General features: G+C 39.2%; 1 protein-coding gene across 1 annotated transcript; it reads right to left on the minus strand.

The window, feature by feature from the left end:
• Nucleotides 1-402: 402 nt before the first annotated feature.
• Nucleotides 403-1,927, minus strand: LOC140311334 (granzyme B-like). Its single transcript, XM_072388716.1, has 5 exons — nucleotides 1,841-1,927; nucleotides 1,357-1,516; nucleotides 1,105-1,240; nucleotides 706-933; nucleotides 403-613 (listed from the first exon to the last, which is right to left on the minus strand). Exons 1-5 carry the CDS (start codon nucleotides 1,896-1,898, stop codon nucleotides 446-448), a joined length of 750 nt encoding a protein of 249 aa, XP_072244817.1. The 5' UTR covers nucleotides 1,899-1,927; the 3' UTR covers nucleotides 403-445.
• Between the last annotated feature and the right edge of the window lie 20,324 nt (nucleotides 1,928-22,251).

Genomic DNA, 22,251 nt, shown 5'->3' on the forward strand with positions numbered 1-22,251 from the left:
TATGTTCCAAGCTCATACATATAAAATGCGTGACTCTGTGAAGCATTTGATGCGTGAGTATGCATTTTTCACAAGGGGCCAGTGTTGTCTCTTGTGTGAAGCCAATTTGTGCTAAAAATAAAAGTATTGAGACCTTGTTAAAGCTCAGCATTTATTGAAATAAATTGTACTGTCAAAAAGCTTGATGCATGTTTGCAAAGAACTTATGTCATAAAATTTTTTTTTTTTTTTTTTTAAAAACCAGAAAATGATCAAAAACATTTTAAAATGCAAAAACGTTTTGATGCAAAGAAGCCAAATTTCAAATGATGATGTTAATATATTTTTGCCACAGCTGAGGAAGGGTTTTTTTGGGTCTTTTTTGGGTCCTGTCGAGTTAACTCTGAACATGTCTAACGTTATTCAAAGAGTAAAATGAAATGCTGTGAGACAAACGTCTCGTGAATCACTTCTGCATGACAGCCTTTTTAATGGTTGAGATGATCCAGCCTCTGTAGTCAGAGATCTTGGCAAACCTAAAGAGTGTTTGGCCACTTGGTCCTGGTTGCACCATGGCGGACACCACTCCATATGCCTTCACACCTTCACAGACCAGTGGACCTCCTGAGTCTCCCTAAAAGAAAATACACAGTGCGTAGTGATCACTCACGGTGAGCAGTGAAGAAATTTGTTGTTATTCTATATCAAGTTACAAAATGTGCATACCTGACCCGGCCCAGTCTCTCCCTCAGAGCAGTATAGGTTTTCCTTCTCACAGTCCTTATTATCTATCAAAGTTACGTTGATTTCCATGAGTTTGGGAGACATCATTTCATTCTTCCAATCTGCTCGTCCCCAGCCGGAGACGATACAGGATTTTGGCAGAGATCCATCATCTTGACCTGCCAGAGCAATGGGTGTCACATGGTTGTTGACCTTCGCCTTGGAGTTCAACTTTAAGTACAACGACAAATAGTTCCTTTTTAGTTGTTGTTTAGTTACATGCATGAATCCAGCACTTCGGGCATCATTTAATTTCAGACATTTCCAAATAACACAATAAATAAGGAAGAATGAAGTCGACGAAAACAGAAAACATTTTGTTGTCTCTGTGTGTGTTCTCACCTTAAGGAGCATTACATCATTTATCAGTCCAGATTCATTGAAGCCTTCATGTGGAAATGTTTGTCCCACATTAATAAGCTGCACCTCATTAGTCCTTTTGTGTATATTGTGAAGTCCTAATAAGACTGTGAAGGACCTGTAAACACAAAAACTTAAACTAAAACTAAGCCGCATCAGCCATGGTGGTATCAAAGGCTCCAAAGTCTCATTTCCATACATACTGTAGATAGACATGAAGCGTGTTAAACTGACTTGGCTTGGCAGTGGGCTGCAGACATCACAAAGTCTTCACTCAGAAGGAATCCACCACAATATTTTGTAGTGCCGTCAGACATGTACCTCTCCAAAAGCACCATGTAGGGCCTGCTATGTGGCACAGCCTCGTGGCCCCCAATCACTCTCCCTGCATGAACTTGGTGGGAATCAGATAACCAGTAAATCATACAACTTTGTTTGTTCCACAATTTGGAATACAGGACAGTCAATAAAACCTTTGATTAAAAAGTTTTTTTGAAAAAGTGTCTCAAACTCTGTGATCAGCCGTTTGCAAGGACACGGTTTTAACCGCTATATCTTTTCCAAAGACTTACTAAACTCAAGCGAACCTGACTTGGCCATCTCTACCGTTCAGTTCAGTTTTCATACCATCACTACATGAATATAATGTACATTTAAGAAGAGGAAAAACTTTTTTCCATATCATATATATAATGAGGACATTAGAGCATTACCTCACCTTGACCATGCAGAGTCAGCGCAAGCATCACGGCAGCCAATCTACAGTGGATAGACATGGTAGAGACAAGTCCTGCTGAGCTACAGTGCAAATCAGAAGTGGCACACATCACTCACAAGTTCAGTCCCTATATTAGAGAGAAAAGGAAGTGAGTAGCTTGCATATGCAAATGATATGGCTTTGAAGCACAATCGTAATGAAGACGTTTCTGTTATCTCCAGAGTCTGACAGACAAGTTTGATTATCATAAAAAAAAAGTTTTTCCAGAGTAAATAAGCAATTCAGTAGCTGCATGAATTTTACAAACAGTACACACTGTAGCATTTTAATAGAGATGTATGGAAAATGCACACAAGTACTTTTATCACTGCATTTTGCTATTTTCTAAAGCCACGACTTTTCTGAGGTAAGTAATGAATTTCCCTGAAAACGCTTTGTATCATAAATACTTTGGCCTCGACTCTCATTTCCATAAATTTACATCACATGAAAAACCACTTCTTCAGTAAGGGACCGCAAGTTAACTTGTAATTGACTCAAATGCTGCAAACCCGAGGATAAATCAAACCAGTCTAGTGAGCTGTGGTATAATTGGTCATAATTTATCCACTGATGCTTCTGTGGTATTACTCGCAGCTTCAAAGAACTAAGTTGATATTTCATGTTCAAAGCCATGGCTTTCTAAGAGGAGCCTCTGTGTCTGTCACATCGCCCCAAAGGTAGCATTACTCTGATGTTATCACGTCATAAAACAGAACAGAAAAATAGGATTTGTTTGAGAGCTTGGTTCGTGGACGTTGAGGTGAAATGTGACCCCTAAACTACCAGGAGAGTGAAGAAGTTGTTTGGATTCTGTAGGGAGAGAATAAACTGCATTTTTTGTTAACCAGCATTAAAGAAAATCATTTGCGTGTTTTTCTATCAGAAAAATATATGTGTGACATAAACGATAGCAATAGAAAAGAACAAAACACTGGAGAGACTGCTGCTCTGAATATATGGCTGTATTAAAGCTACCAGTGAAAGATGAATGAATGCAGGGGATCAAACATGCAACTGAAACTCTGTGACAAGAAGACATGTAGATATTTGCAACTCTGAGAACAGTGGTATAACTTTTTGGCAGTGTAGTCAAGCCTGAAAGCATGCAGCCTCCTGACCACTGTGCTCTGATATGTCTGTTACATCACTTCCTCAGTCTAGACACAAGTATGTCCCTCTTACATCTTTCTCATAAACCTTATTGTAATTGTTTTCAACGATGCACAAAAAAGGTTTTAATGTGTGTAAGGAGGAACACAAGGGGGTTGAGACAAGGCGAACAGGTTTGGGGATGTGAGCGCCTGGAGTCCAGGGTAGTGATGGGAATTACAGGAGGACATGCAGAGAGGAACTCGCTTGGTAGAATGGGCCCTTCACCGTCAGCCCGTCACTTTTATGAGGACCACGGGGCTGAGAAGACTGGCTGGTTTAGCCATTGGACACAGCAACAAGGAACGAGGGAATGTGATAGCAGCCATCAATCAGAGCACAAATTACATGTTTATTAAGAAGAAAGGAAAATGATAACAATAAAACCAACAGGCAGAGAAACAGAAATTCCCAGAACAGTCACAATAGATCAGACTGTGGGTTTAACTGGAATCACATATGGGAACAGAAGTTTATAGCCTGAGAGCTATGCTGATGTGACACTGACTCCATTTAGCAATCACCCTGACATTAGCTGACCCGTGCCTGTTCTTAGAAATGATCCCTCTTGCACAAATATGGTTTAGCATCTTACAAAACATTGTCTCCTCTGAGTTCTTTCAAGTTGGTCCATATAGCTCAGATGCCAGCATTTATTCTCCTTGACTTTAATCATGAGTCTACTCTAAACATGAAGGGGGAAATTCTCTTTACTGCTCAGACAATAAAGAGCATGAAAACGTGATCTAACTTTGTCCCAAACTTGGAACAGCCTCTATCAATGTCCATGGGAGGTGGTACTTATAAATACACTGCCATCATGATAAAACATGGACAAACACGATTCTGGATACTTCTCATGACAAAAGAACAACTTGTTTTTTAAAAGAAACACTTTTGCCTGCAAAATGTTTTAGTTTCTCGCCTGTCTTTCCCTTATGCTTTTCGATTCAGCTGGAAAATTGTAAGGATTTTCCATTGTTACACAGAAATGAATGCTAATCTAAAAAAATTTAAAAAACAATGGTGAAAAAATGATGAAATCCCATCAAGTAATAAAAGCAGCACTCGCAATTGAAAACTATATAAATCTACTGACGTCCAAATTCTAAACAGGACTGCCTTTTCTTCAGTTCATTCGTCTTTTCTTTGCTCGCAGTAATTTATGCAATCTCTGTGAGGTTAATCTAATTATCTAATTATCTAACAAATGAGGCATACTGACGTACGTGTTTTTTTTTTTAAAATTGTGATACAGACAGCGGTAATAACTTCCCTTCTTAAGATGACGAGATACAGCTTGAACTTGCATCTTCCTTTATGTAGCTTATTTGCTCAAATGGGTAAGAGTTTGAGGATGATGTGTTTGACACATATTGTTCAATATTTGAGTTTATCCTTATCATTTTTTTCAGAGAAATTATGCTCATCATCCGTGAAATACTCGCTTAGCTTCACCTTTAACAGGATGAGAAGTTTGTTTCTGCAGCTCGGAGGTTTTGGAGGAAGGTGGTACACAAACAAATGTCAAGTACAGTTCCCAACTATTAATGCTTTCAAGTAACTTTACTTGGAAATAGAATTTCTAGACTCACTCGCTGAGTCACAGATCCTAATCGGTCCTAATCCTAAAGGGTGAGGCTACCAAGTCCCACCCCTTAGCAAAATACTCAAAGTGTATTGTACTCACAATCAAAAGGAGATTTCACCTTCATCTGCAAATATCCAAAGTTTTCTGTGATGTGACCATTTCTAGTTTTTGCCATGAGATTGGAAACCTGTCCAATATTGTAAGAAGGTTCCAAAATTTCAATTTCTGTTTTAAGTTTGTATGTTCTCCTCATGCCTGCACGTGGGTTGTTTTCAGGTATTACGGCTTTCTTCAGTGGTCCAAAGACATGCCCAGTAAGTAATTATTGATCCTAAATTCAGGGTTGTGAGAATCGGTGTTGTTGGTCTCGTTTGTCTCTGTCATGGCCCTGTGATGGATTGGCAAGCTGCCCACGTGCGCCCTGCCTGACACCGACTGACGGCCCGCATCAAGCTGTTGTAGAACAATAACAAAACGAAACTGGCTGAGGGGCAAGGAAGTCTTGTAAAGGTTTATGATGAGATCCTCAGCTGTGTGTTGCAGGCCTAATAATTCATGCATTAATTTAAAAGTTTTCTAAGCATTATTTTCACAGATGGAAATGTAATGCTGCGCAGGTAGAGAGAACTGGCTGCTGACGCCTGGGGAGAGTCTGAAAGAAGAGAGAATAGAAAACATTCTCAAGTGCGCCTGTGATTTCTATAAAACAGTTTTTCTCCAAGTCAGGCTTTGACTGTTTATTTTAATTTGAACTCACATGTATTCTATTCCAATGGACTTAAACAGATTTTTTTTTAATAATGAAAACCACGAATAAAGTGGAAAAAGCAAGTACGATCCAAACAAGAAATTGGGACGCTTTGAACTTTGTTAAATAATCAGGAAACAGCGGGTGGAACTGGCAGCACGTTACTAGCATAATTGGCTATTACAAATGCAAGGATGGTTAAGAATAAAGAGATTGCATTTTTTCAGGGAATACCTTGCTAATTTCGTGAAAACAATGCCGAACCTCGATAATTTCCTTTGGCATTGCTTTGTAGTCAAAATTCTGGTTGCTTAACGGGTCTTACCTGCAGTCCAGATCTGTCACCAACTGAAAAGATCTGTGGAATTATGACTAATGATTAGTTACACTCATAAGACTGAGAGTGCTGCTAAAAGCAGAGAGATGCAACCCCATACCCAGCTTTTATAGACTGTCCCAATGAATATCAGGGTTAAGTATTTGTAAATCCTTTGCATTGACAGCACTGACATTTTGAAGACTGCACAGAATTTAAAGCAAGCATTCTGTCAGTGAACCTGTTTTTACCAGACCGATGCACTACATTTCATCTTAATGCAACTGCACATAGCTATGATTAGTAAAGCAGAGAGTCATTAAAAAATACAGCTTTGCCCCATGAAAGCTCAGGATTGAAAAAATAAATGCATGAATAAACAGTGAACCATGTCCCACTTCATATGAGACCGTGAAGATGGAAAAAGAAAGCTGGTGACTATTGAGTTTAATGGCATGAGTTGCAATTATGAGAAAGATGTATAAACATGTCAGTTGGGAGTATATTTTCCCATATGAGGCACATGTGACAGAACCGCTGTTAAATTGTACTTTATCATGTTCATGCTTTTGTAAACTTTGATGAGCACAGCCTTTGAAATGAAATCATGTGTTTGTGTGTGTGCTGGACACATTTGATAAAGAAAAGGACTTTAAGAGAGCTCCCTTTCCTACTGCAGACCACACTTCTCTGATGTAAATTTTGGCTCCACATCTGACAGTCGGTCCGACCGCACTGACCATAAAGCTTCAGCGTAGGCGATATTGTGACTCAGATCTCCGATCTTATGACAGTTCATCTTATTTCTGCTTGTTTGACAACTTTCTGTGAAGACCTCATATCGTTTGCACGTGAGCTGGTAGTTTGCTCTTCCACTCAGAGGCCATGCATTGCCTTACATACCTCCAGGCTGCTTGTGAGTCTTAATAGCAAGAAAAAAAGATAGATTGGGAGCACATCCATAAGTTCTCGTCTGCATTTTCTGTTCCATAATGCAGGTGGCCATTATGACTGTGGAAGTCACCCAGGCAGAACACTGACCCAAACAATGAAAGTGGAGAAAGAGAAGAGAGGAAGCATTTGACTGAACTTTGAGCGGCATAAATTATGTCAGCGCAATGGGTGTTTTTCTGTTCTGCTTGAACCATTTCAATCCAAAAAACATATGCTGTCTATCCGCTTTGGACATGGGATTCATATTTAGATGTATCAGATTTAAACCAGTATAATGAGAAGATGGGAATTCCAACAAAACAGCGAGGCCACATTTTATTTGCAGGAAAAGGGATATCAGTGGCAAAGCTTCCATGTCTTAAGTTGTGCTCTACAGGCCTTCGAAGAGAACTTATCAAGAGTGGAGAAGTGGTATAAACTGTGATATTTGTGATGGCTGTCACGGTTTATGTTTTAATTTTCTTGTTTTTCAGGTCATTTGTTATGTTTTCTGGTCTTTATCAGGTTTTGTCATGTTTTTTCCCGTCACTTAGTCTCACTCAAGTTTCTGTTCACAGCTGCACTTCATCACCAATCACTTCCCCACAGCATATAGTTTCCTGGTTCCCCTCACTTATGGCAAAATCCTCACTTTTCCTTCCACAATCACGCCATGAAAGCCAAGTCTGGCTTTGCCTCACAGTCACAGTGCCTTAGTCTTGTTAACTCATAGCCATAGTTGTCACAGTCTTATTTTTCACAGTCAAGTATTTTTTAGATCCGGCTCAGCTGTGCCCTTGGTTCATGTTTTTGTGTTTTTTCATGCTTTGTTAATTTTTTAAGTCTGCATCTGGGTCTTCCCTTCCTGCACCATAGCTCTGACAATGGCTAAGTAAACAGAATGTTCCCATGTTTTTAACACTATCTTTAAAGATTTTCATAATCAACATGCAGTAAAATGGTATTATACAGTACATTAACTTATGAGTTCTTGCATAAAGCATGCAGAGTTAAAGCTGTAACATTTAAATAACTTTATGTCCGTGTAATAAAAATAACTGACCCGTCTGAACCATTAGTCTTTCTGTTCCTAGTGTGTAGGCATTTAAAGTTTTACATAATAGAAAATTGATCAAAGGTCCTTTGTAATTAGAGTCTGTTCAACTCTTACGTCTCTTGTTTGCTCTTTGACACTTTCTGACTGATTTGAAAGTGACAAAAAACTAAATTACAGGTGTTAAATATCCCCCAAATTCTGACTTGAACCTAACAACTGAACCTCGCTCTAACAAAGAAATCGGTTGGAGGTTGGAGGATGCCCTTGCAAGGGAAAATGAGCAGCTATCGCATGTATAGCGAATTCTTAAGTGAAATACGGTTCAACAACATTATGAAATATCAACTGGAGTAAACTGAAATATCAGTAGGCCCTCAGCCAAACTGACAACACACTGACAACAGCCCCCTTCTCCCTTTGCTGGCTGGCGATCAAATGAATCTTATTGGTCAGTCAAGTTACAAAAGATATGTACAAGTTATAGGATTATTATTTCTATCTTAGCTTTATATAAATGGAAATAAACTGGCTCCTAGCAAACAGTTTTAAAAGGATGAATTTTGAGCAACCTGTTGAAAAAAGTGGGTGTTTTTCAGTTGTAATGACATATACTTTGCCCAGCTGGCTAGTGAAGCTAACCTTAGCTTCGTGAGTTGCCACACTTTTCCAGTTCAACTCGACAAAATTAAATAATATGCTCAATTTGACAAAACTACACACAAATGTCCATAACGACAGCAACAATTGGACAGAGTAATTCAGTTTTGTTCAATTCAAGGCATTCATGTGGTGCCAGTTCACTACCAAAGTCGTCTCTGGGGCAATTGAATCATTTGCAATTTCAACCCAATTAAATGCAATCAATCCAATTCATTAGAATCAAATCGAATTCAATCCAGTTCAGTATAGTTTTGTTTCTATGACACAAATTCATAAAAAGTAGCCTTGCTATGAGAAGCTCCTTTTAACAGGGAGAAGCCTCCAGCAGTCTCACAGAGGACGGCCTTGACCAGCTGAGGGATGAGAGGACAGGCCGAAGATGCCTGCCAGCGCCTGCCATCGAAAAAGAGCAGAGGCACAAAGTCAATGACAGGAATAATGGCACACATATACAGTGAGGATGAGGAGCATGCTCAGTGCATCATGGGAGGTCCCTGAGCAGTCCATGTCTGAGGGTCATCGAGCTAACCCGAGCTGTAAGCTTTGCCAAAGAAGAAACTTAAAACCAAGGAAGTTTTAAGCCTGAGGGGCCAGTTCCACACCATAGGTCAAGGGTCAACTTCACTTAGACACTATAATGTTCTGCAATAATACGAATAGACCATTTTAGCACTGTCAGCAACAGGAGAGACGCAACTGCGACTTGACCGGTTTGCAAACGCATACATCAACTCACCCATTTTGCTTCTCCTTATCTTTTGTTAGATACACAATGCTGCACCACAAGATGATCATACCAAGCGTGGCAAGTTTCAAATAATGAGGTGAACATATGTATGAGTAATCCCTCTGAGCCAAAAGCTCAGGCAGACCGTTCTTTATAACAAGGTTTCCAGCAGTTTCTTTTTTTTTTTTTTTCAACTTACGAGATGAGCTGATGTCAGCTCGTCACGGATTTCTCTAAATGGTCATCTGCTCCAGGCACCTCAAACCCCCGCAGGAAAAAAAAGAAAAAGCACATCTCACAAGGATAAGGTACTGCTCTGCTGCAGGATTTCAGAACATAAAATTCCCTTTAAGTTGTTCGAACAAATTGTTTTACAGTCATTCGACTGAGATCAAGGCTTTAAATAAGAAGTTGTTAATGCTTAGAAGTTCTGAGTTCTCTTATTATATATATAAAAAAAAGCTTTTATCACAGCTTCATGCAAACTGTTAAGATTCAGAAGTATTCCGAGCTTCGTGGACCTTTTCTTATCATGACTGATAAGCAATGAACACGTTAGTTCTCACCACTTAGCAGTAACTGCAGACACATAAAGAGTCTGTTTTTGCAGTAGGTAGGTCCAGACTCGAGTATTACAGAGCCTCAGATTTAGCATGTGCAGAATATCTCCACAGTGCTCAGTGTCTCCTCATCAGTCCATCTGTCGGAGCTCACAGATCCAGACTTCTGACCACAGAGAGCCTCTGAAAGAAGAGCGAGTCGCTCAAACAGTGTGGAAACAAAAACAGGCCGATGAAAAGGTGCTGTATAGGTTTTCACTGCGGTGCAAAAGAGGTTTGTAAGTGGGCAACAGAAGACCAATACATCATCAAGTAGGGGTCAGATAGAATTAATAAGAATGGTAAGATGATATTTGGGCATTCCTGATACGACCAAGTTATAGCTGCGAGAAATTATCGAAATGCCAGATGTGCATGCTAGTACTCATTTGGTCTGACAATGCTGTACTGGGTCGTGGTATCCAGTGTGAAGACTTCTGAGCGAAGAATGAATCTCCATTTTTCTGATGGCTCGTGAACGCATACGATTTTCTCTTTCATTCATTTTCTTTTTTCATGGTCGAACTGGAAAATTCATTACTATAATCAGATTCACAGAGAAGCAGAGTGACAGGTAGCTGCTTTGATTTTTAACTTTGTCCCATGAGCTGTGCCATTCTTCCCCATCTTCTCTGTTCCAAGCGACGGGGTCCTAAAATGGGTTTTATGTCATTTTCCAGCTTTTTTTTACACGGTCTCGTCTCTGATTCTGTGTGTATGTGTGTGTCTTTATTACTCACTCGTGCCCATTTAGTGGTGAGGGCATAAATCTGTTTACACATTCATAATGTGCGGGCACTCCTCTCTCTAGGCACATAAAACAAATCCCTCCAATATAAATCATTCAACCTCAGTATAAATACTTTCTTTAATTTTAAGTTTAGGATAAAAACTAGGGTTAGGCAAGCTGGGATAATGTATAAGTATATTAAATGTACCGATGTAAAGTCTTCTGAGGAGATAGGCTGCTTTTGTTTGAGATAATCAGGTAGTTTATTTGTGAATGAATGTGTGGAAATGTATGAGAAAGGTGCCATGTTACTTTAGTTTTCTGCCATCTCTTTAGTAAAAATATAAACCAGGCCTCATTCTTAAACTCCTAACTTATGGGATCTTCAGGTTTTTTGTTTTTTTTGCAGTATTTTATAATGATATTTATAATTTATAAAGAATATCTACAATCGTCCGTTTGTGCAAAGCAGGAATACCTGCACTGTGGATGGTTTGCATCGGTGCCAAGCTTCTCAGTGCCCTATTCCCCAGGGTTCACTTTTATACAGGAAGCCTTGACGAGATTGTTCCCACCAGATGGGAAATGACATTGGTATTCTGAGTATTTGGCAGTCAGTAGGGGGAAAAGAAGGCAGGTATTTAAAAGTATTTGGATACCCTGTGTGGACAGACAGGACGTGGATAAAGAGGATGAGAGTGAGAACAATACTGGGTGTATCTTTAGACCGGTCTGCCTCGAGGTGAAGGGCGACTCAGACAGCCTGCGTTTGCCATTAAAGAAGAATTTTCAATGGAGAAAACATACAAGAGCTTCTTATCTGATGATTCCTGACAGCTGTGATCGGTTTGTGCTTCGCCTTCACAAGTCTATGTCTTATGTACGGTTTTGATTTTTGGATTTTCTTGCAAAGACAACATCTGTCACTGCTGTACTGTAAGCATCATAATCTACTGCTGCAACACAGAGCCTGTGTTTCAAACCTCTGACTTTTTGCCAAAATAATTCTTATTCTTTGTTAAGTTCTGTTGTGCATCCTTACAAACTGCCCCATTCAATGATCTCATTCGTTCACATAATATATGTCATTTATTAATGTCACACCAGCTGTTGAATGACCAGCATCCATTTCTTCACTTGACTTGGTAAACCAAAGTCATTTAGAAACTGCAGCCAGTCTGATATTCTTCTCAAGGTCTCAGAGTTCTCGTTTTACACTCCACATGTGATCTGGCAAAACACATTGTGAAATAATGCAGGATATGGCTGAGGTGGAATCCAAGAGCAATCATGTAAGAATTCTAAACAATCATGAATTCATCATTCTTAGCTCCTCTCAGGAACTTTAAAGCAGTGATGACTTCTCACTGCAAAGTATCGCTCACCTTTACAGCTGCTGTAGCACCGTCAAATCTTGAGGGTGCTCTTCAAAGAAAAGAAAAAAAAAAAAAGGTCAAATTATTGATGTGATAATAATTAACGTCCAGTTTCTGCAGGAGCATTTAGCAGCACAAGCAGGGTAGTCTGTGGAAAAGATAAGTGAGATGTCAGGATTGAGGGATGGAATTTAGACCAAAAGAGAGGGCTTGAATTAATTTTGAAAATATGCATGGCCGCAATTTCAAACAACAGTGTGTGTTATAACTGCAGATTCAGCAAACCCAAGAATTCATTTTTAACTTGGAAAATGTGGAAATTTAATCTCATCCACATGTGCTGAAGTTATTTTAGTGTTTTGCTAATTTGCTCTTGCTTTCCATTCCTCCAAACCTTTCCCCTCGTAACCTTTTGGACAGGTAGAGTTAAAATGTAAAAGATGTGATGTAAAAGTAAAAGAATGAGCCTTTTGGAAAGACGCTACGCCAAAGGAGCCAACATACTGTCAGAGCTGCTTGTTGGACAGTCAGATAGCTCAAACATGCAACATGTTGCTGAGATGAAGTCTTTACTGGTAAAGAACAGCAGTAAGTGATAAAGCAGATACAACAATCTAGGGTTTGATCTGGACTCTAGCAACAACACAAACTGCTTCATTAAAAAAATACTTTGCCGTTCAAATACAAGAAGTTTTGATTATGATCAAAAACCATTTCCTCTGCCTGAGTTGTGAAACAACAGAATATTGTCCCTCGGTTATCCCTTATACTCTTTAAGGGTTTTTTTTCTTAGAGGACAGATTGTTTCCCCTTCCGTTTCAAATGAAAGGACCAAATTAGGCCATGAGTGCGCCTCTGACCCTCACATTTGAAACTGAAAGAGCACTTGGCACGTAATTTAGTGCTTCACAATGACTCCTGTGCTCCTGATCAACACACAAAGAGTCAGAAAGACATTGAGCATTGAGTATTCATTTCCAATTCAGCCAAGTTGGTTGTGAAGTGTGGATATATGGCCAGACATTGTTTCTGTTCCAGGTAAAGGTGAGTCCAACATTGTTTCCCAACTGAGGAGCAGCAAACAATATTTCTGTCTAATTTCTAACCTGGCTGCAGAATCAACACTAAATTCAGGGTTAAGCAAAAAAAAAAAAAAAAGAAAAAAAGCCACTGAAAGGCAGATTGTCCCATTGATAACTAAAACCTCTGAGCATGAATAAGTCTGTTGTTATTGTCTGGTGCAATGTGCTTTGGGGGCATGTACAAGCTGATCAGTTTTAGAAGTTGAAACAACAACAGTTATAGATGAAACTGATTAAACTCACCACACTGAATACTTTCAGTTTGCAGATGTTTAATTATTCAGTGAATGTTTTATTTGGAAGGGGAAAATCGTAAGATAAATTTTGTTTGACTGAATTACCAAAAAACTGGAACTCATCCGGGGCACGAGGCATGACATGAGTATAATGTAGCTGCAATCTCTCGTCCTCTGCATGCACTGCCGTGCATACAATGAGCAGTTAGAGGTGTGTGTCTGCACAATGCAGACCATTGCTTTATTTGAGTAAATTCAGCTGTGTTTGAAACACCACCAATACTTTCTGATAAGTAAGAGAAAAATGGACACAGCCTGACTCATCTCACCGTTCTTACGATACTTGAGATGCATGTCTTTGCATTTTTTGCTGTGATACTATGTTGTTTCATTTCCATCACCACAACAAGATTCTAAAGATAGGCGCCGTAGGAAGTGCACCAGTTGCAAAGAGAGCATGCTCTGCTGAGAGATTTCACTTTGAGAAGTTGCATATGAAGTTGAATACTAACGTTATGAGCAGCATTCTGCAACAATACGCTGCTCTGACAGAAAATGCAACCATTTTAATGCAGGCCAAGCCCCAGCTAGTGCATGACCATAAGAAGAAAGCAAATTTACAAAGTTGTTCCTTGTATGACCCCTAAAAAAAAATACATTCCAATTTCATGGGATTGATATTACTGAAAAACTAACTTGGAACCCTCCACTGATGTATTTTACAGCATTTCTTACAAACTGCAAACAGACCATTAACTTCCACCAAGATAGTGGAGCAGCATAAAGCCTTAGAGATAAATCGATAATGATTAGGTTTTCTTTTAAGAAAAACTGGTCCTTTTATGCTTTTCACTCCAAGTCCAACCTTTTATTTATCTTCATTCTTATAATCACTGTATGTATTCAGCCTGTCCTTTACATCTCCTCTCACTTCCTGTTCCATTTTGCTTGTCTGGCTTGCACCCAACGCCACTCCACCAGAGAACTTGAAGAACTGGGGCACCCCCCGAGGATCTGCCCCTGCCTAAACCTTAAACTGGAGTCTAAGTCTGCATCACAACTTTGTTGAAGTTTTTCAATTATCACTTCCTTCTTACTTCTGTGGTAAAGTTTCCTATAACTGAATGTAACACTAATAGTAAGAGTGGTTAGTCTGAGGAATAGTATGACACCAATATCTAAAATCTATGTTCAGTTGGAAGATTAATAAGCAAAACACAAGTGTTATATTTAGGCAATAAACTGGCACATTTATTCACCTTAAAAAAGTAACACTTCTATTTCACCTCTATGTTATGCTTTAATAAAATAGTAAAATAAGATGCAGTATACCAGGTTCAAGTAAATTAAATGTACCTCGGTTTACCCCAGAGCTCTGTAAGATGTCACAAATAAGAAATAAAAACAAAATGACTCAATATAAATGACTGTACCCGGGTACTTAGGATAAGTAACTTAAATAAAATCACTTCCAATGCAAAGTGGAATCTTTCTCACAAAATAACATTACATTCAATTCCAGTCATTTCAGGTTCAATTCAGTCCAGTCAAAAGTTGTCCTTTTCAGTTAGTTATGTCTCAGTTCAGTTATGTAGGGGCCCCCTTTTGTTTACTGGTTTGTCAAATCTCATCTGGAATCCAGTTAAAGCTGTCCTGTTGCATCCCGATCCATGGAGTGGCTCCACTTGAAGCTGTAACACCGGCCGGACTGCCGCTCTCCCACTGAAACCCCCGCGAGACGCCGTTGTCTCCTCTCAGAAGTCAACCACAAACAAATCAACCTGCAGTGTACAGTTTAACCTTAATTAAAGTCCATATTGATTATTTAAACTATGCAGCATTAGCAGCTCATTTTGATATCTTTCATCTTTAATTTTCTTAGTCATACCACATATACATGTGCCTTTAAGAAAATACAACTCAAAAGGATGTTGTTTCTGTAGCGGTATCTCACACATCATAAAACCACAGTGATAAGTGTAACCTGCCTCAGCTCTAACTGTTGATGGCAAAGACTGACAGATACAGATATGTTGATTTTCTCTTGTGGACCAAAAATCAGAAGTCTAGGTTACTATAGGAGAAAGGGGTATTAACAGTCGGAACTGAGTAAAGAATTCACACAACCAACAGGTAAGTTTAAGTGAAATATATTGTCGGTATTAAAGAAATAAAATGTAAGAGTGAATAAAAAAATAAGCCAGCAACACATGAGATGTCAACAACAGTTCTCAGTAAACCCAGTCACTGAATAATTCAGTCTCTGTTTTGGGTGGCTCACCACTACCACGGAGGCTCCCTTCTACCTCTACAGAATAGTAGGAATCCAGCAGCAGAAGAAGTCTTCATGCAGATCTCAACCCAGGAATCCATACAAAGAAAAAGACCCAGCCTATAAAGGCCAAAGGAGGGTTACTGTAACATTCATATAAAAAATATATACTTTAAATGTAAATAAATGCATATAAACAACATTTTTATACATGTATATTGTAACACTGTTTCCAAAAAATCGTTTTAACTATTCTTACTGTACATTAAATGAACTGAACACATTTCTCAACACTAACATGAGACAAATTGCTTAACATTTCTTTCGTTTATCTCTTTTTTTCCCGCTCACTCTCAGAGAAAACACATAGAGTGGGGGTAAAGTAAATAAAACCCGTAATATAAAACTTCCTTTTTTTCACTTTACACAACATACATGAAATTAATGCCTCGTTAATCCATATTAACATTAGCAGATGCACATTTAAACTCCATTTATCAGACTAACTTCAGTAAAGTTTACTCAGCAGAGGCACAAGGCAGAATACACTGCTCTCATCAGTCCAGGTTCCACATTTGAAGAGACAGGGACATGGGAGTTCATTAACATGTAACCTCACAAATAAAGTGTAGCAACGTACACGAGGCTAATAGCATGAGCTAGCGCCATGGTGCTAACAACACAACTCACGCTCTCCTTCTTTTCTGTCACAAAACACACGGTCCGGTAATCAACCACACGGAAAGAAAAAGCTTCGCTCTCTGCGCCGACGGTAAAATAACCCAGAAGTTGGAATATCTGGCTCTCTCACACAACTAATAGGTTACATGCTGCCATTCCGACATGGGTCTCCAATTGTCGGACTGTCGACACTTAATATTTTATCAAACGCCATTCCGACACTTTTTTCCTCCTATGGTCGGAATGGCGGTATGTTTTTTTTTTTAACATACCGCCATTCCGACAGTTCCTTTTAATAGCCTATGTTTTACCCAAAACATTTTGCACTAATGATATCCCGGCGCAAATACGCCCTAAAGTTTGGCGCACAAACTCTGCACATGCAGAGGCCACAGCCTCGCAAACAAACTTTAATAATCTATCATCAAAATCCCCTTAATTTCAAATATAAAAATACAGATATTAATGTAACTCTGGCGAGACTGAAACTGATTAAGCAGAAATACAGTGTTAGTGACCTGTCACAGCAGCTAGCTGGAGCGGAGCTCTCCACAGAGCCCATGCGTCTTTTGCCCGCTGTCATCATATGCAAAAGTAATAATTGCAATTACAGATATCACGGCTACTGCACAGGACACAGTTGCGAGCACTCTGCCTTGTCTTGCCAATAGGAGAAGAGAGAAATGACAGCATAGAACGTATAAAACACAACAAAATGCAGTAAAAACGTTTATTCATATTATTCACGTGATTTATGAGTACTCGCTCCAATTTTGGGAAGCGCGGATGGGCTTTGCGCATTGGGCACAAACACACAGCCGTTGCGCAAGGCTTTATACGGCCTGTTGATATCTTAAGGACCTAACTGGTCACACCTGGGAGTAAATGTCATGTAGAGATTGTTTTTACATGACATTACAGCTGAACATATAGCTTTCATCCACAAACCAACGTGGGAGAGCCCGAAGACGCATGTGCCAGACGCACATAGGCATGCGTAAAACCGATTTTGACCACTTCATGCTGTTTATTTGCTTATTTTAGTTAACTTTCGTTTCTTTTGGATTCTTGTGCGTGTTATGGAGCCGTTTCGGTCCATGTTTATAAGCCTTTTTTTCCTTGATTAAATTTTCGGAAGTTGAAACAAGTGGCATTGGAGTGTGTGATTGAAAACCACCGCGGACTGCTTCTCCTCCTCCAGTTGCCGAGACTTTGTGTTTTTAATAACGCTTGTCTGTAAACATGTGTTAAACATATAATTTGCATGAACAGAAAGAAGGGACTCACCTGTTGAGTAACGCACATTTCCTTAAACGGAAAGCCTTGTCGGAATGGTGGGACATTTGAACGTCGGAATAACGGGATTTCGGAATGGTGGGGTGTCGGAATGGTGGGATGTTGGAATGGTGGGATGTCGGAATAGCGGGATGTCGGAATGGCGGGATTTCGGAATGGGTGTTGCCACCCCAACTAATATATGCAGCAAAAAGTTAGCACGCAGCCACCTCGAAGTCGGCCCGGCCAAAAAGCAACCGCACATACACTTTAACGACGTCTGATTGGTTACGTTACATTATGTGAACTCCTCATGTCACCCGAATCTGAGTTAGGCAGTTGCCACACTTGAATAAACAAAATATTATTTTTAAACAGAAAGAAATAACCTATGTATATTAACCTCTTTATTAATTTACTGACACTTATATTTATTAATTTTATGTAAAATCATTTTAAATCAACTATTTATCTGTCACAGAAAAACAACATGAATTTATTAATTTATTCATCTAATCAATTAACTGATAAACTGGACTTCGAATAAGGGTCGGGTAACTTCGGTTACATAAGACCTCATGTTTCTCCAATTTCTCCAAGGTTGAGGCTAGCACTGAAAACATAACACACTCACCTGAGAATAGTCATCAAAACACGTTAGTTAGTCATCTTCCTTAATCTTCTGGCAACACAGCATTATCCCGGGCAACTTAAAGCTCTTCTTGAACAACAATAACATCACACTCAATCAATATATTTAACATCTACTCGTGCGGTTTCCAAAAGACTACACTTGCGCTTGCGCTCATCTTGATTTTTTCCACTTCCCGCTTCTTCCTCATTTCTACCTCGGATTTTTAGACCCGTCGGTGAACACACTGCGCAACCTTATGGCGAAACATGCGCTACTACATACAATATCACAACGCTACAAATCAATATACTACATGTTCAATTTATGGGGGCTACATGAACAATGTTTGTTGAGATTACACAGGCTATTGCTGCAGCTTTGATCAGGTGTTTAGTGGATTAGCATAGGTTGCCTTTACTATTGGCATTTGATTTACATGTTTGGTTCTTGGTTCACTTTCAATTACAACATTTTCCTCAAGTGGTTATAGGACCTATGAAAAACTCCCTCAAGAGCCAGGGTGGCTAAAATTGGTATAAGGACAATATTTGAGTTTAACTGAGGTTAGGACTTAAAAGAACTGTAGAGAAGTATAACCCTCACTCTAAGGTAACCCATGCATTATCATCCAGCTCCAGACAAGGAGCTGTATGTAAGTTTGGAGTAAACCCTAAATGCAATACTTTGCTGAGTTTAACATTTACAGCACAGGGCTTTGAGAATTTATCTAAGTCAAAAAGTAAAAGGGACAAAAAAGCCACCTGGAGGGACATGGAATGAATTTCAGACTGCTTCGTTGTACCAGCTGAGTGAAAATCATATAGAATACTTTCTAAAATTCAGCTGTAAAAAAAAAAAAAAACACCCTTGACACAAAAACAGTGTTTTCAAATTTATCTCCTCTTGTGAAAACTTTGCACGAGTCTCCCTGAAGATGCTATAAAAACACCTAACAGGCTGAGTTTCACTCCATGTGACCTCTATGTCTGAATGCTTACTTTCCCAGATGGACGGAAACCCTTTTAAACAAATCGATCCCTTCATCACGAGTTCTCTGCGTGCTCGCAATCGCACAGACACTCTAGTAGGAAAGAATATTTCTCATGTGCATTTCATCCTTCATTTCATTGTCTATCAAATGGCCTTTTACAGAGCTGAGCTTTTCTCTCAAAAATCCCTGCATTCATTGTGTATATCTTATACTCACAAAGATTGAGAGGCACTTCCACTTTAATGTTGTTTTAGTAATCTTTTATGTGTCCTCCAGCCATTAAAGCACTCTCTCTGATGGAAATTTGAGAAGATGTTACATCTATTGAGGCTGAAACTGTAATTGAAGCTCTGATTTATTGTAAAACGATTTTGTTGATCTCTTGAGCGACTATGAAGCAGTTTATGTCTCACGAGCTGACAGTCTGGAAAGTATTTCTTACCAGTATGGACTGTTTTATAATCTGTCGGTGATGAAATAATTTTTGTTTATTTTGTGAGAAAGCCACTGGCCTGTATTATTGAGTGTGTTATCTGGCTTGTTCCAGACTCTTATATTCGTTCATAAAATGTCTCCTCTGCTTTGGAGAGCCAGGTGTTATGCCATGTCCACATAAGACTACTGCTACGGAACACATGCAGATCACTGAGGCTTGAAATATCCTTAAGAGGATAACTAAGTCTTATAGTTTGAGACTGACTCTACAACAACAGCCACAGCTAGTACTGCTGATGGCAACAGTCTGAGTTACAACAATAGTGTCTTTCTTTCGCTCTCCCTCACTGGGGGTCTCTTGTGCTCTCGACCTCTGTTTCAAATGTGTTTTTAACATACACAAATCTGAGAGTCGGTTGAATCTGACCTTTACTGTGCATGCAGGGGATTTGCGCTGACTGTATCTCTGTCCACTGCTCTCACAGGCAAGAAGGTCAAAGGTTAAATTGGAAAATAGCCACACATGGCACACAAACCAAGACGAATTACAGGCTGTTTGCCAAGAAGAGCCAAAACTTTATTTGCTGGCTTCTGTGAGCTTCTGGCCTGGTTGTTAATAATAGGCTGATGTGTAAGAGACTGATGTATCTCAGAGAGCCTGGTGGTGTGGACATCTGTAGACTGAACGAGGGTCAGGAGATTATAGGTCCGTTAGGGGAACACTGTGTGCTGTGTAGCTGAGAGTCTGCTCATTGTGGTGAGTTAGGTTTATTGGTGTCATGCACGTGTTTTATAACAGTGTCATACATCGGTGTGTGTGCTGCCTGTCTCTCTGCTGCCTGTTCCTGTGGGGGTGTTGGATGATCTATGAGCATATGCATGTCTCAGTGAAGGCACGTTCCCTTTCAGTGTGTTGCTTATCCTTTTTTTTTTGGCTTCAGGGTGTTTTTATTGTTTTTTTAGAGAGTAAAAGTCATTTTAAAGTTAAAAGTTGTTTATCACTAAGTATTGTTCAGTTATATGAGTGTATGAAGAGGGTTGTGTATGTGTTTTTATCAGTATTTTGTGGACATTCATTGTGATGTTGTGAATTTATTTGTCACACCTCACAGTCCAGCTGTAAATCACTTTCCCTCCTGTGTGACCCTATTTTTCTGCTGTAATGAGTAGTTTCACATGTGGGTGCTTTTAAATTTTTGGCCTGTCCTGGGTTTAGTCTTTTTCCCCAGCTTGTCACTTGTGTTGTTTGCTCCATTGACAACCCATGCATAATCTCGGTCCTGTAAGCAAGACATAGATTTTGAACATTTTTAGACTGTTTTCCACCAAAAAAACCTTTCCTCGCCCTTCGTTCATCTGTTCATGTAAGCAGAAATTACATCAAACTTTGCTCAGAGAATATGAAACCTCCAGAGGTTGTTGGAGAAACTACAACTGTGAAGTGTAAAAATGGCATCCATGAGATTGATGACCACTTGACCAAAAGAATTCACTTGAGCCCCAACCATGATTGTTTTCCAAACCAAAGCAGGTAGTTTTGACTCCCTCACTGTTTTGTCACAATGTATTGTGTTTACAGGTAACCAGCACAACCACCAAAATGCTGTCCGTGAAGGTGACGATCATGTTAAATAGGAATGTAAATTAGCCTTCACCGGGATCTTTTTCAAACCCAGGGTATACGGAATTTAACTGAATTGTTGTCTCTGACTCAATTTGTACATACAGATATTGGATCGTCTCCTCAGGGCTGATATACACTAAAAACACTTAGAACACTTTTAGAGAATAACTTGCATTATAATTGTAAAAGAGAACATTTTCTGTGGTGGATTAGGCATTCTGTGATTTCTAAAAGCCAAATTCATAGATTAAGACCATACCTCTAGTTTCTCTCCTTTTTTCTTTCTGTCTTATTTTCTTTTCAACTTTTTTTTTGCCACAGACGTTCATGATCAGCAGTGGATGAATGCCCATCTCACATATCCATCATTAACTTTCCATGAGTCTTTTGTTGCATTGATTTTATGGATCATACAAATATACTTGGTACTTGTGAATGGTAATAATTTCATATATAACAGAACTACTGTGACTTCTACAGGATACTTCAAATAACCAACATTGTACAGTATATCATAGATGAGTATTGTGGCCATTTTGTCTGGCCAGACTTTCTGAAAGCAGCATATTATTTCTCATCAACAGCATATCCTCATTTTTATTTCCTCCACCCAGCACAATACACAACAATGTCTAACATAGAGCAAATGGCACACTGTACAATCATTATCCTATAGGCATGTCATATGATACCCCACTTATGTTTCAAAATTAATTCCAACTTCCTTATTTTTCAGACGTTACCTCCTCTTGCTGTCTATCTACTAAGCTAGGAACCTTGAAGAACAAGATGTATTGTGTCTGGATATAATCAGAACTGAGGACATGATGGAAGGAATGTAGCACAGTCTGATCTCTCTTGCAGACATGTATCCCATGGAGGTGAAGGTGAGTCAGGGTGTAGACTTTAAAGAGAGTGACTCAGCGCCTTAATGTCATGCCCTCTCTGTCCCACGGGTACAGTTAAATGATCTCCTTCCCCTACAAACCAGTTGGAGAAAAACATTTTAAAATTTAAGATGCTATCAAGTCAAATAAGATCCAGTTTGCTGAATGGCGGCACTTGAATAATGAAGTGTCCATCAGGCTCGATTTGATTAACAACACTAAGCCCAGTCATATGCTAAGTTACCAAGATCATTAATCAGTATTTACAACTATTTACAACTGTTTCATTTAGACCCGTACTACAGATTACCAATTAGAAGCAAGAGGTCTGCTATTTGTCTCGTTTTCTGCAAGTTTGCACAATTC

The sequence above is a fragment of the Leuresthes tenuis genome, unplaced genomic scaffold, assembly GCF_036924035.1.
Source record: "Leuresthes tenuis unplaced genomic scaffold, fLeuTen1.0.hap1 SCAF_7, whole genome shotgun sequence".
NCBI lineage: Eukaryota > Metazoa > Chordata > Actinopteri > Atheriniformes > Atherinopsidae > Leuresthes > Leuresthes tenuis.

Bases quoted from the DNA above. Each gene is read 5' to 3' on its own strand.
- LOC140311334 (XM_072388716.1), bottom strand. From the start codon at position 1,898: ATGTCTATCCACTGTAGATTGGCTGCCGTGATGCTTGCGCTGACTCTG. The intron at 1,241-1,356 runs GTCAGTTTAACA...TTGTGTTTACAG, and splicing joins GCAGCCCACTGCCAAGCCAA to GTCCTTCACAGTCTTATTAG. The intron at 934-1,104 runs GTGAGAACACAC...TTGTACTTAAAG, and splicing joins ATGATGTAATGCTCCTTAAG to TTGAACTCCAAGGCGAAGGT.